Raw genomic sequence first — 15691 nt, 5'->3', positions numbered from 1 at the left:
GCCTGAGTAAGAACTGCTGCATCTCAACCAGGGACTTCGCCTTCTTCAGCTCACTTAATATATATAAATAAAATTACACCAAATAGTTTCTAAAGTTCTCCTCTGTTGTTCTAGCACTGATACAGCTCCACTGATCCTAGCAATTGCGGGAGCACTAGTGTAGACCATGCACAAGGTGTTTTTGCCAATGTGTTGTCTAGACTTTCTCTGATCAGAGTTAAACGATGTGGTGGTAAAAATCTCCAGTGACAGCAAGGTTGCTGATTCCCCACATGTGGTGCTATAGTAGGGTTACCATACATCCGGTTTTTCCCGGACATGTCCGGCTTTTTGGTAATCAAACCCCCGTCCGGGGGGAACTGCCAAAAAGCCGAACATGTCCGGGAAAATACCGTCCGGGCACTTCCTCTCCCGCAGCTGCTCTGCTCCTCCCCTGACTCTTCGGCTCTGTTTAAGAGCCGAGCTGCTGAGCGCTACCGGCTTCGGGCAGCCCCCATGCCTCCAGACCCCAGCCGCCGGCCGGGCACTTCCTCTCCCGGGCTCCAGCTGCTCTGCTCCGGCAGTGCAGGGTCCGGAGGCCTGGGGGCTGCCCGAAGCCGGTAGCCTTCAGCCGACAGCCAGCCACTCCCAGTCCCTATTGAAGCCGGCCCAGTGGCTGGTTTCGATTTTCGAAGTTTCAGCTGCTCAGGGGCCTATCCCCGGCGCGAGCCGCCCGTTTCCCCGAAATGACGTCGATGGGAGGGCGTGGTTAGAACGTGGCCCGCCCGGGCCTGGGTGTGCAGCGAGTGTAGCGCGCCCGCTAGGATGGGTTTTGTTTACGGCCAGCAGCTGAGCAGTGCCAGGCCGCTGTGTAGAGCTGCGCGCTATGGAGGAGCAAAGAGCAGCTGCAGCGGCAAATGCCTCTGTGTGCTGGCGTGCTGCCGCCCCTTCAGGATTCAGGTAGGTGGGTGCATGTCGCCATTGCATCCATAGGAGGTGCAGCAAGCCAGGGAACTTCTTACGGAAGAAAGCAGCCTGCACCTCTCTTTAGTCAGGGTGCACTCGGGGCTAATGCACGAACCCATCGCCTCCCCCCCCCTTATTCCCGCAGATTGAAAGGTAGAGAGAGAGCCCAGAGACCATCTTCCCAGAGCCACCCCTACTGCAACTCCCGCATTCGGCAGGGCTGCGTTGCATTGAAGGATGTGTTTCTTTAGGGGCCCCCAATCCCACCTTCGTTGGACACCCAAAACTTCCATGAAGCTAGTGGGGGTGCTCAAGGAATGCAGGGGAGAGTCCATGTTGCTTTTAAGGGAAGGGCTGTTACATTCTACATGTGCAAAATAACGGGTGCAGTTATAAGTATTTTAGAGGCTTGCCTGCATGTGGGGTGAATTATGAGGCCATCTTTGCTCTTTCACCTGGGGGCTGGACTGTGTGTGCTTTGTGGTGCCCTCATGTACAGAGTACTTAAAAAAGAGGGACTGGTTGTATGGATCTGTGTTTAAAAGTGGGGGGAATTCGTTTAGTGCAGTCTGGAAATGAGCACATTTTCTAATGGAGTTGGACCCCTTTCCACACTGGGATTAAGTCTTGTACTGTTGCACCAGGAAGCTGCTTTTTGATCTCTCTGTAAACTGAAATTTTTTTTGTTTAAAAAGTAGAGTGAATGGTCTCTGCACTTTGGTAATAGCTTATCCTGGTAATGTTTGTTTTTCTTTTAATCCTTTTCTTGGATGTTTGTTCCAAAACAAACCAGCAGTTTTGCAATATTGCAAAAATAGATAATTGAGGTTTATTGCAAGTGGTAAAAGGTTTCCAAATCTCCTGGAAAATATGTTAGTAGGAGTCCAATGGTTTCCCCATGGATCTGTTATTGATACAGATACATTGGACTCTTCAGAGCTGAATATAGTCTAAGCATAGGCAAGGGAACCAGGATTTGTAGAGTTGTATTCCCAGCTCTGATATTGACTCACTGGTCTTGTCTACACCAGGGAAATCTTGCAGAGATTTCTCACTATCGCTTATACTAGTTCAGCTCCACCAGCAGGACTGGGAAACCTTGTATAAACAGCTACCTGTGTTTCAAGTACCCTGTTGATCTTTTCTTCGCTGGATCACATCTTGTGGTGCTTAAAGTGTGATGGGAACTGGTGGCTGTTCTACACTAGGATTCTCCAAGTTGCTGTCCCCCTTCCTCCCCCTTAATGGCTGTAAACCAGAGTTAACAATTTATAGTATTTCCCTAATGGAGACAGGAAATGCTAGCTAAATACAAAGTTGCTTATTAGAGTGTAACTCTGGTTTATGTACACAGCCATCCTCCTGGAGATAAGACATGCTATTGCCCTTGTTACAGGGAGGAAGAGGCGATAACTTGGAAATTAAAAGGAAAAATCCTATTCTGTTACAATGATAGGATAACACTACTTTGGATAATAGGTAGGACCAAATTCACCACAGTGGTAAAAAAGTAATTATTAACTTAAGGGAGGTCCATGCCACATATGATAGTGTTAAGTTTGGCTTGGGAGGGGAGGAGGAAGAATGTCAAGCACAGATCTATCTTTTTAAATAAACCCACAATGGCTCTTGGCTTGTTCTGTGACAAAGAACTACACCATTAAATTAATCAGATTCACATTTAATTCTTGTATTTAAGTGGTGGAGCTGCAATACTGTGGATTTTACTAGTACACCTCTACCTCGATATAACACTGTCCTCGGGAGCCAAAAAATCTTACTGCGTTATAGGTGAAACTGCGTTATATTTAACTTGCTTTGATCCACCGGAGTGCGCAGCCCCGCCCCCCCCCGGAGCACTGCTATATCATGTTATATTGGGTCGCGTTATATCGAGGTAGGGGTGTATTATCTTTTACTTGTAAAGTGTTATAAGTTTTCAAGGGGCTTCCCAAGATGTGTTATTAGACAGGTACTTGCCCTGTGGAGTTTATAGTCTAAATGGGATGAATACAACTTAAATAATTAAAAGACAGGGTAGGAGCATAGAGTCGTAACTGATCTGTGGTGGATCAGGGTTTCCCACATCTAAAGCCCCATTCATCCAGTGATCTCAAAGGGACAGATGTGATACCTTCACTCATACTGAGTAGTATCTTACTCTGTGACTAGTTTCCTAGATTTCACGGTTAGAGCCATGTGAAAATCACAATTTCACGGACTGGGTGGAAATAGTGAACATAGTGAACTTAGCCCAAGACGTGCTGTTGGCAAAATTGTGGGAGGTGGAAGTCGGCATCTGTGCTCGCTGGTCTCAAGCTCCGTGCAGCTGCTAGTTTGCATTCCAAGCTGCAGCTGCGGCACTGGCTACTGTGCCTTCCATAAAACCAGCTCCCAGTTCTTCTCTCCCCCGCCCCGAACTACTGCTCCAACTAATGCTGCTGTTCACTACAAGCTGTACCCAGCATAAGATCGATGTGCACGGATGCCCACTTCCACTTCCCTGATGTTGGAAAAATCATAGCAGTTCAGGAGGGACTTTGTAGCCGTGCATATTCTGTGAAAATGGATACTTTACTTGTGCTGCTGCCTGTGAATTTAAAAAATAAATCTGTGATTTTTCACAGGTTCTTACATGATGTAAGGTCCTGGCATGGTTTCAGTGCTACCTGCACCTCTGTTCCTTTGCTGTCTCTCTGAGTGCAGCCCTGCAAGTGTCAAGCCTTTACTTCTCTATCATGGGGTGGAATTCCACGTTTCTCCCATTCGTGCACCAGGCTCTGAGCTACAGTACCTTGTGTATTGACTGTGCTTACACAGCAGGTATGACAGGTCCAGCACCTGCAGTTCTTCTCTTCAGGAGTGTATGTGTGTATAGTGGTCAGACAGCACTCTTAAAACCAAATTGTTGTTTAACAGTAGGAACAAAGCATTTAGAGAAGAAGACTTTTGAAATAGTCTACATAAATGTCTATCTTATCTAAAGACTTACCATCTCTCATGGTATCTTCTGCAGACACCCCAGCAGGTCCTGAGGATTACTCTGATTTTTCCTCTTGAGGGAGTCCATTTTTCAACTCTTATAGTGCTTTTCAATCTTCAGGTTCCCAGATCTTGGCTCTACTCATTAAAACCAGTTTTGTAAATTGGCTGTAGTCAGGAGGTTGAATTGTCAAAATTAATAGTTCGGGCATTGTCTTTTAACAGCTCTTAAGTGTTTGCTGAGAAGTGGCTTATCTTCAGCCATTTTGATTCCTTCCTGCTTGTTTTCCTTACCGCACCCATCTTAAACTAAACCGGTATTTATGCAGTAAACATCCCAATAAGCAGGTCAACACACAGTATTCATAATTTACTGCAGAGCAGCTCCAAATCAGTCATAGGTGCTATTTAGCATATGTAGAGATATCACAAGCTAGTTTTTCATCAGTAGATCTCAGCAATTCCCCAAATCCCTGTGAGACTGGGAAGTGCTATTATCCCCATATTACAGATGAGGAATTGAGACACAGAGAGGCTAAGTGATTTGCCCAAACTCACACAGAAAGTCAGTGGCGGAACAGGGAATTTAATCTGGGTCTCCCAAATTCTATGCTAGAGCCCTAATCACTAAACCATCCTTCCTCTCCTTTAAGAACTAGTAACAAAGATGATTTGTGGTTTAACAGGGGATCTGAAGGCATCTGTCTGCCACTAACTGCTTTTGCTTTCATCTTTCCTTATTGTTTTGCTTTCCCCTCACTCATTGTCTTTCCTGCCTGAAAATCAACTAAATATCTATCTAGTATTTATTTTTTTGCATTTTAGTTGTGCCTGGAGCCCTGGCAGAGATTGAGGTCCCGTTGCACTAAGCACTAAATACACAGCGTAAGAGACGTGACCTGCCCTGAAGACCTGACAGTCTAAACAGACACAACAGAGAAAAGGTGGGAGAAAGGAAGATTATTATCCAAGTTGTACAAATGGAAAAGAGAGACTAAGTGATTTGCCCAGGGTCACACAGGATGGCTGTACCAAAGCTGGACATTGAGCCCAGATGTTCTTGAGTCCCAGTCCAGTGCCTCAACCTCCAGGCTGTTTTTCATCTCAAAATCCCTTATGCCCCCTATCGCTCTGATTTCTGTGACCCCAACCATCCCTCCCATTGTTAATTTCCCAGATAACACCTAGGACAGTGGTGGGCATTTTGCTGATGTTGACCGTCCGCAGGCACGGCCCCCCGCAGCTCCCAGTGGCCGCAGTTCGCTGTTCCCGGCCAATGGGAGCTGCGGGAAGCAGCGGGCCGCAAGGACAGCTAATAGGTTATATTGTGGTATGAGAAATGTCGAAATGATGTACCTCTTTCCAGATGAATCTTTGTTTAAAGCTGAGCTGCAAAGAAAGTGGGCGGGGCAAAAAGTAGGGTTATGCTCAGGAGGGCTGGAACCATTGTGTAGTGGTGGTGCTGAGAGCCATTGAACCAAACTGTAAACCCTGGATATGCTGGAATCCACTTCAAGCCAGGGGGTGCAGCAGCACCCCTAGTTCCAGCACCTATGGTTATGCTATTATTTTTCTTGTTCTGTGTTGTAGACAGAAGGCGGGCTTTTGCTCTGCTTTCTAAAAATTTTCTGATTGTTTTTTACATTAGGAATTCAAGTTTTGTCTGACTTGGAAGAGTCTGTGGTGACTGGAGAACTAGTAAAATAATGATGCAGGATTTTTAGTAGGGCTGTCAAGTGCTTAAAAAAATTAATCGTGATTAATCACGCGATTAATCGCACTGTTAAACAATAATAGAATACCATTTATTTAAATATTTTTGGATGTTTTCTACATTTTCAAATATATTGATTTCAATTACAACACAGAATACAAAGTATACAGTGCTCACTTTATTTTTGATGACAAATATTTGCACTGTAAAAAAACAAAAGAAATACACCTCTAACCCGATATAACGCGACCCGATATAACACGAATTCAGATACAACGCAGTAAAGCAGTGCTCCGGGGGGGCGGGGCTGTGCACTCCGGCGGATCAAAGCAAGTTCGATATAACACGGTAAGATTTTTTGGCTCCCGACGACAGCGTTATATCGGGGTAGAGGTGTAGTATATTTCAATTCACCTAATACAAGTTCTGTAATGCAATCTCTTTATCATGAAAGTTGAACTTACAAATGTAGAATTATGTACAAAAAGTAACTGCACTCAAAAATAAAACAATGTAATACTTTAGAGCCTATAAGTCCACTCAGTCCTACTTCAGCCAATCGCTCAGACAAACAAGTTTGGTTACAATTTGCAGGAGATAATGCTGCCCACGTCTTGTTTACAATGTCACCTGAAAGTGAGAACCCGCGTGTTTGCATGGCACTGTTGTAGTCGGCATCACAAGATATTTATGTGCCAGATGCGCTAAAGATTCAGATGTCGCTTCATGCTTCAACCACCATTCCAGAATACATGCGTCCATGCTGATGATGGGTTCTGCTTGATAATGATCCAAAGCAGAGCGGACCGACGCATGTTCATTTTCATCATCTGAGTCAGATGCCACCAGCAGAAAGTTGATTTTCTGTTTTGGTGGTTCGGATTCTGTAGCTTCCACTTCAGAGTGTTGCTCTTTTAAGACTTCTGAAAGCATGTTCCACATCTCGTCCCTCTCAGATTTTGGATGGCACTTCAGATTCTTAAATCTTGGGTCGAGTGCTGTAGCTATTTTTAGAAATCTCACATTGGTACCTTCTTTGCGTCTTGTCAAATCTGCTGTGAAAGTGTTCTTAAAACGGACAACATGTGCTGAGTCATTATCCGAGACTGCTATAAAATGAAATATATGCAGAATGTGGTTAAAACAGAACAGGAGACATACAGTTCTCCCCCAAGGAGTTCAGTCACTAATTTAATTAACGCATTATTTTTTTAACGAGCATCATCAGCATGGAAGCATATCCTCTGAAATGGTGGCCGAAGCACGAAAGGGCATACGAATGTTTAGCCTCTCTGGCATGTAACGCTGGCTACAAAAGTGCCATGCGAATGCCTGTTCTCACTTTCAGGTGACATTGTAAATAAGAAGCAGTCAGCAGTATCTCCTGTCAATGTAAACAAACTTGTTTGTCTTAGCGATTGGGTGAACAAGAAGTAGACTGAGTGGACTTGTAGCCTCTAATGCAGGGGTCGGCAACCTTTGGCATGCGGCTCGCCAGGGTAAGCACCCTGGCGGGCCAGGCCGGTTTGTTTACCTGCCGCGTCTGCAGGTTCGGCCGATCGCGGCTCCCACTGGCCGCAGTTCGCCGTCCCAGGCCAATGGGGGCGGTGGGACGTCGCGGCCAGCACATCCCTCGGCCCGCGCTGCTTCCTGCATCCCCCATTGGCCTGGAGCGGTGAACAGCAGCCAGTGGGAGCCGCGATCGGCCGAACCTGTGGACGCGGCAGGTAAACAAACCGGCCCGCCCCGCCAGGGAGCTAACCCTGGCGAGCTGCGTGCCAAAGGTTGCGGACCCTTGCTCTAATGTTTTACATTGTTTTGTTTTTGAGTGCAGTTATGTAACAAAAAAAAATTACACTTTCATGATAAAGCGATTTCACATCACACAAGTACTGTAGCGCATTGAAATATACGATTTCTTTTGTTTATCATTTTACAGTGTAAATATTTGTAATAAAAATAATATAAAGTGATCACTGTACACTTTGTATTCTGTGTTGTAATATAAATCAATATATTTGAAAATGTAGAAAAACATCCAAAAATATTTAATAAATGTTGATTGGTATTCTATTGTTTAACAGTGCGATTAATTGCGATTAATTTTTTTTAATCACAGTTAATTTTTTGTTAATCACGTGAGTTAACGGCGATTAATCAACAGCCTTAATTTTTAGTTTTTATTTTTATTTTAAAAAATCTCAACCACTTATTGAAAAAGCCCACTTATGTAACAAATTAAATAACTTAGTAAATGACTAACACTTTAGATAAAATATGCCTTTAATAAAGATTCAGTACCCTTATTCTTTCAATTAAAACAGGAACTAGTGAAATACATGCTTTGAGACATACAGCAGTTTTTCCCACAATACCGGGGAAGATCAGACTGGATAATCTTGATATTTCTAAGGTAATAAACAAGCAGAAATTAACTTTATTATTATTATTTTGGCTGGGAGGAGAGGTACATTTAGCGTTGGAGAGATCAGAATCTTTTGGGTGTTGCACTTTCCTACACGATAAAACAAAAGAGCACAAGCCTAATTGTTAATAGAATCTTTGCAAGTCACCTTAAAGAATGCAACACAATGCTGAGTTGGATGTGGATAATTAATTTAGCTGTGAAAGGACTAGAATTGTTGCTTCCTTTTCAGGGCAAAAAAAGTTAGCTAAGTTATTGTTGTAGGATCCTAAAGTCATGGTCATCCCTAGACAGAGGAAAAATAATACTTGGCACTTAAATTGCAGTGTCTGTACATCCTCATGAAAATGAGCACTAATGTACTGACTGATACTGCAGGTAATAGTGTGAGTATGGACTGTCCTGCATGTGCAAAGTCCCACTCGCTGTCATGCACAGGATCAGGGACTATGTATTTGGGATTGGGCTGCCCGTGGCCCAGCACTTTTTTCAGATGGATAGCTCTGTCAACACACATGTGGGATAACACAATTTCCCTACCGGCTCATGCTTTCCTCCTACCCCCGTGTCTTGATATTCCTTTACTTTTTAGCTTGTGTGTCTGGGTTGATTTTTGAATTACAGTATCACCTCAGAGTTACGAACACCTCGGGAATGGAGGTGATTCGTAACTCTGAACAAAACATTATGGTTCTTTCAAAAGTTTACAGTTGAACATTCACTTAGTACAGCTTTGAAACTTTACTATGCAGAAGAAAATGCTGCATTTAACTGTCTTAATTTAAATGAAACAAGCACAGAAAGTTTCCTTACCTTGTCAAATCTTTTTATTAAAACTCCCCCCTCCCTTTTTTTTAGTAGTTTACATTTGAGACAGCACTGTACTGTATTTGCTTTATTTATTTTTTTGTTTCTGCTGACTGCATACTTCCAGTTCCAAATGAGGTATGTGGTTGACCTCTGGTGTTTATAACTCTGAGGTTCTATTGTATTGTGTGATGTGGAAGTGGGAGGGTGGACAAAGCCAGTCAAAGAATAGTCGTGGACTGCCAGGAGCCACCCAGGGGCCCTGCATGTTACTTTGCACAGAATCTCACAAAATTTAGACCTTGTCTAGATTATGGGTGAGTTTTGGGCTGATAAAAATGTGTTAGCTGGTGTTTAAAGGTATTTTAAATAGCAGTTAAAGTGTGCTCCCTAACACTTTAAAAAATTTTTTTTTGCTAGCCTAAACAGGAGAGAAGGCCCTGTCCAAACTTGACAAGTCTATTTTTCCTGTGCCTGAAATTTTCATTTGTTTGAGTCACAACTAGATAGTCTGTCAGTGTTTCTCAAACGGGGGTCGCCTTTGTGTAGGGAAAGCCCCTGGTGGGCCAGGCCAGTTTGTTTACCTGCCCCATCCGCAGGTCCGGCGGTTCGCTGCTCCGGGCCAATGGGAGCTGCTGGAAGCGGTGTTGGCCGAGGGATGTACTGGCTGCCGCTTGCAGCAGCTCCCATTGGCCTGCAGCGGCGAACCGTGGCCAGTGGGAGCCGCGATCGCCCGGACCTGCGGATGGGGCAGGTAAACAAACCGGCCCGGCTCGCCAGGGGCTTTCCCTACACAAGCGGCAACCCCAGTTTGAGAAACACTGGTCTATGTCTACATTAAACGTTACAGGCACCACAATGGCATAGCCACAGCATTGCAGCTACGCCGCTGCAGTGTAGACGCTTCCTATATCGATGTAGTTAATGCATCTCTCTGAGGGGCAGTAGCTGGGTCAACTGAAGAATTTTTCTGTTGATCTTGCTGTGTCTACCCTTGGGGTAAGGGCGACCTAACCATGGCACTCAGGCATGGAATTTTTCACAACCCTGAGCAACATAGCTAGGGGCGGTTTAATTTTTAAGTGTAGACCAGGCCTAAGTGCCAGCATTATGAGCCAGAATGTTGGAACATCACAGGTGCAAAAATAACAGTACATTCTGCAATTTTAAGATTTTTTTGCCATCTTTACCATTTAATGTGGAGCCAAATCACATTTTTTTAAAAAAGTTCTATTTTGTTTTCCGACTTTTCGCACACAACAACTATTTCAATGCAGGCTGAAAGCTTCTTTGTGCAGCATCCAGGGAACAAAGTGTAAAGGGCTGCAGCCTCCTTTGGGTGGCTTTTGGGACCTTTCAGTGCAACAAAAACATTCGATGGGCCTGATGTTACTGCATTCCATCTGTCTGTGGAGAAGACTCCATCTTTCTGCCTGACAGCTGCAGTGTTTGCTTTCGGAAGGAAGAGAGGCTGCTTCTTTGGCAAATGTTCATGTAGCCTGTTGGAATGGGTTTATTTTCTTTCTCTCTGAATGCTGTTGAAGGTGTTGGCAGTCACTCTTCTACAGTTTAGTTGTTTGTGTTTTCTGCTGATGTGGTGATGTCTGTCTTCGAGGACGGGGTAAGAAGTTGCATTCTTTTTGCATGACAGGAAGGGTGACCACAAAGACTTCCGGATGATGAAATTCCACAGGCTGGGAGAGAGGCTTCTCGTTTCCCACCATTGCTGATAACGTTATCATCCAGATGTAAATAACACCCCCCCCCCCAAAAAAAAATCTTTCATAAAAAAAAAAAAATACTTGTAGCCCTGCTGCCTGGATTTTGGAGGAAGTGACATGCCTTAGGGAGAAAAGGCCTTTTCTCCCTAGCAGCTGTTGCTATAAGGTGAAGCTTCTAGATGAACTTGCAACAGCAGCATTAAGTTAACCACATTACATAATGTAGATTGCTATTCTAGTTTTTCTCATTAAATAAGTAGCTTAACATATTGTTTGTCTTACAAAATGTATAACCCCAGAACATGCAGGCTCAACAATGTGTCTGGGCCTTTAACTTTCACATTTCCTGATTATCGGATCCAGTTCTCAGTATTGCTAACCCCAAACGTTCAAAAATCACAAGTCAGGCCTCCAAAAAATAAAGAAGATTGGCTTAAAGATGATGTTATTTAAAAAAAATTAATTGAGCCTTTAGGATTCACTCTGATCACAGTTTCAAGCTTTTCTCCACAACCACAATGCTCCCTCTCCACCTCCTCGCCCCCCCCCCCCCAAAAAAAAAGAGAGAGAGAGAAAATTGGGACTTTCATGTAATCACATCTCCAGGAATTGGTGAAACACCAAATATCATGAGAGTCTCAACAGAATCCAAAGACTTGGCAACACTGAAGTCAATGGGAGCTTTGCCCTTTGATTCAGTAGGAATAGGATCAGACCTTAGTGATTTTACTATTGTATACAATACTTAGGTCCAGATCCTGTAAACACTTACACACATGCTTAATTTTGCTATAATGAGTAGTCCCATTGAGTTCATTGGGACTCTTCACAGTAGAAAAGTTAAGCCCATTCTTAATTATTTTCAGGATTAGGGTCTTGATATTACATTGATGTAGTTATTTGCATTCAATTATTCTGAAAGCATGGAGAAGGGTCTCTGTGGCTTCCCTGCCCCCAGACCTCTGTATTTCTGTGACTTAAGGAAGATTTCCACCCGGTGAGGGACTTGGTATTTCCCCAGCAGGAAAGCCAAGGCCTTTGGTTACTTATGGTTGTATGTTCTTATGGTTCTGATTTTGCCCATTTATGTTGCATGAAATAAATAATTGTGCTCATTCAAGCCAGAATAATAGATTATATCTTTGTTATGAACTCCTATGAATGGAGAGATGTTTAGCTTTCTTTGAGAGAGAATTAAGCTTCAGGAAGAAGTTAGAGCAATATGTTTTATGTAGCAATTGGCAGTTAGTTCAGGGGTTCTGTTTCAATAAGCACTCAGCTGTCAAATTTTGATATCCAAACCTCTTGGCTCTTGTGCCCAGCCTTGCTCCCAATGAAGTCAACAGCAATCATCCCATTGATTTCATTAGTATCTGTTTTAGGCCCTTGGCTGGCAAGGTCAAAAGAATAGGCTTTGCCACAAGCTTTTTAGTTCTGCTTCTGGTTGTGCTGGAGTACTGCATGAAGAGACTCTTGCTGTATTTCATCACTACTGCTTCTGGACAGAATCAAGAAATGCAGGAGATCACAAAAATTAAAAACTGGCCAGAGGAAGTTGGTAAAATTATTGCAAATGCCAAACAATGGTTAATGTTGAGGAATACATTTTGGGTCAGCTGTACCGAGTAGATTGAAACCAGAGGGAGAGCTCTGATCTCCACACCTCCCCCTTCTCCAGCTGGGCTGATGAGAGTGAAGTCTCCATTTGCTTTTCCTGCAGGAAGGATAGTTGTGTTCCTCTCAGCCTCTTGACTTTAACTGGTCAGTCTCCCATTTTTTACATTTACTGTTTTTCTTTCTGGGGGAAGACATGAGCTTATCTGATTTCACTTATGCTGGGGTAAATCAGGAGTAACTTACAGTAGTGTAAAATGGTGCAAGTGAGATCAGAATTGGGTCCTACAGACCAGCATACTTCCTCTTTCATTTTCTTGTCTTGTGAAAAGAGGTTAAAATTTCTGGTGGTTTCTAAATTTGATCTTTCTTGTGATAAATGCTGTAATCATTATACTCATGTTTGGTTGTCGTCCCCCCCCCCTTTCTTTCTAATTGTATTTTATTAGAAAAATCAGTAACAAAAAGCAAACAAATGTTGTAACCAAAGATCTTTCACTATATTGTTCCATAACATGTCTGTGAAACTTGGTTGTAGTGTTGATTTTTATTTTAAACGGACCTAAAATAAATACTTAATATTACAATAAACAAATTTAATTCTGGGCAAAAGCCAGAGACCCCACCCTCACTACATTCTCCACCTTAATTCTTGAAAAAACAACAACAAAGTCCACCCTTGATAAGATGAGCTATATCAAGCATTATATGTACTCTGATCAACACAGAACCAAACACACATGCACAATGCATATTAAGAAAACATCTCGGTAGCTGAACCTGTTTCAGGATATTTTTTTTCTTCCTGTAATCATTTTTTACTTGCTCCTGATGTTAAAGGGATACACGTGGATTAAAAATCATAGATTAAAACTGAAAGAATTGGAAAAAGTCTAAGGATTTTTTTGTAACATAGGTAAGAATTTGGTTTTTAAAATATTACTCGTTTTTATTATTTACACAGTTTATTGCTTTTTTTAATATTTTTTTTGCAGCTTGAGAAATGAAACTAAGGTTCCATCTTCACTATGAATGCATCTGTCTCTCTGATTTGTGTCTAAGGCTTTAGCATAATTCTAGGAACTTGGTTAGGTCCTATCCACTGCGTTTCCTTTGTCTAAAAAATCTGTTACCTTTTCAAAGAAGATCAGGTTGGTTTGGCATGATCTGCCTTTTGTAAAACCATGTTGTATTTTGTCCCAGTTACCATTGACCTCAATGTCCTTAACTACTTTCTCCTTCAAAATTTTTTCCAAGACCTTGCATACTACAGATGTCAAACTAACAGGCCTGTAGTTACCCAGATCACTTTTTTTTCCTTTCTTAAAAATAAGAACTATGTTAGCAATTCTCCAGTCATACGGTACAACCCCTGAGTTTACAGATTCATTTAAAAATTCTTGCTAATGGGCTTGCAATTTCATGTGCCAGTTCTTTTAATATTCTTGGATGAAGATTATCTGGACTCCCCGATTTAGTCCCATTAAGCTGTTCGAGTTTGGCTTCTACCTCGGATGTGGTAATATCTTACCTCCATATCCTCATTCCCATCTGTCATCCTGCCATTCTCCCTAAGCTCCTCATTAAAGACTGAGGCAAAGTATTTGTTTAGATATTGGGCCATGCCTAGATTATCCTTAACCTCCACTCCATCCTCAGTGTTTTGTGGTCCCACTTCTTCTTTCTTTGTTTTCTTCTTATTTTATATGGCTATAGAAACTTTTACTATTGGTTTTAATTCCCTTTGCAAGGTCCAACTCTACATGGCTTTTGGCCTTTCTCACTTTATCCCTACATGTTCTGACCTCAATAAGGTAGCTTTCCTTGTTGATCCCTCCCATCTTCCACTCCTCGTAGGCTTTCTGCTTTTTCTTGATGCAAGATTTCCAAACTGATGGGAATGCTTAGCAACACTTTTTTGTTTATTGGTAGTTCATTCTTGGGAAAGGATTTTACTTGAAGCTTCAAAACTTGCTTTTCTCTTTCATTTTTGAGATTTTATTTTTTTGGAAGTAACATTTCTCAAAATAAATGTTTTTGGTTTTAATGCTTTTGAATCCCTTCTCCCCAAACATGTTGGATGTTGTGACTATTTTAATTTCTCTGTGTAAGTAATTTTGTTTTGCAATTTAAATTGCAAAAATGATTCTGGTTCCTGTCATTGTCCCCTTTATGTTCCCTCGGCGTGTTTCATACTCCCTTTTCTTGTATCTTGTCTTAAATTAGATTTTGATCTCTTCAGAGCTGGGTATATCTCTTGTGTTTGTATGATAACGTTTTCAGGCTGTAGTCAGATTGTTATGCAGTTTTGCTGTGTAATTGTCTGCCTAACTGTATAACCAGAAAAGCTGGTCAAACCCCAGGAGAATTAACAGGTTTTTTGTTTTTTTTCAGAAATGTTTCCTGTTTTTTCAACCAACTAAAATTAAACTTTTAATTTGATTTTTTTTAAACCAATTCTGTAGTTGTCTCACGGTTTTTTCCAGATGTATGTATATGTGTGTGTCCATTTAAATAAATTAGTTTAAATACCATTTTTAAAAATAAGATTCCAACAAGATTTGAGAAATGTACCAAGCACCTACCAGCCAAAGGACTAAATCTGCTAGCCAAAGGTTGAGACAAACATTAAGAGGGTAAATTTCAAGTCAGTGCTGTGGTCCAAGTTCACCTCACCATCTTCAGCTGCTGGGATAGGAAAGATGGTTTTTATCTGTCCTGCTCCTAATGTCTGGTGGGAGGAGAAGTTGCTACGTAAAATGAGATTAAATTGGCTTCAGAACCAAAGTGAATAATTGTTGCAAAAGAGAATTTGGGTCTGATCCCAAGAACATCCATAATTTTCACTGAAGTCCTTACAAGCTGGTTATCACCTTTCAGGATTAGGTCCTTTATGAAGGAAACAGGCTTATTCTTGTGATTTTTTGGGGGGGGAAGGAGGAGCACCATAGCATAGAGCTTTCATTTGTTTGTTTTGTTTTTTCCCTTTCAACTAGCATGGATCCCATGGATTACGCAGAGTTTATGAAAAAAGCTGGAAATGAGAACTTTAAAAATGGAAATTATTTCTTGGCCATCAGAAACTACGATGAAGCCATACGTGTACTCTTTCAGTTATTCCAGTGGGGGATGTAAGTATTCAGCTAATGTATGACAGAGTAAATGATAAGAGAATTTTAAAGATAAGTGATCCAGCTATCTGAGGATAGCAGGAATCAGGAACTCTTGAGCTCTGTTTTCAAGCCTGATACTGACTCTTTTTTTTGTTTTTTGGCAAGCCACTTAACATCCCTGATTCATTGTTTTTCCCCATCTGTAAAATGGGCATGATACTAATCAAATTACCTGAACAAGCCCAAAATAAGTATTGAGAATTATTGTAAATTAAAATAAGGTTAATTCAAGCTTGAATTAAACTATTTACTGTGACTTACTTATTTTTCATTTTTTCTTTCACTCTGACTCTTTCTACTGGCATTGGGC

General features: G+C 41.9%; 1 protein-coding gene across 1 annotated transcript in view; it reads left to right on the top strand.

The window, feature by feature from the left end:
• The first annotated feature begins 814 nt into the window (after positions 1-814).
• LOC113409510 (TPR and ankyrin repeat-containing protein 1-like) overlaps positions 815-15691 on the top strand; it is a 79034-nt gene continuing 64157 nt past the window's right edge. The window contains exons 1-2 of the mRNA XM_026663515.1: positions 815-939; positions 15205-15339. Coding sequence (XP_026519300.1) covers positions 866-939; positions 15205-15339 — 209 coding nt within the window. The 5' untranslated portion in view covers positions 815-865. The remainder of the gene's footprint in view (positions 940-15204; positions 15340-15691) is intronic.

Source organism: Terrapene carolina, unplaced genomic scaffold (genome assembly GCF_002925995.2).
Source record: "Terrapene carolina triunguis isolate 2854851 unplaced genomic scaffold, T_m_triunguis-2.0 Scaffold33723, whole genome shotgun sequence".
Classification (NCBI taxonomy): Eukaryota; Metazoa; Chordata; order Testudines; family Emydidae; genus Terrapene; species Terrapene triunguis.
The sequence above is the reverse complement of the archived record's forward strand: the minus strand, read 5'-3'. Positions and strand labels throughout refer to the sequence as shown.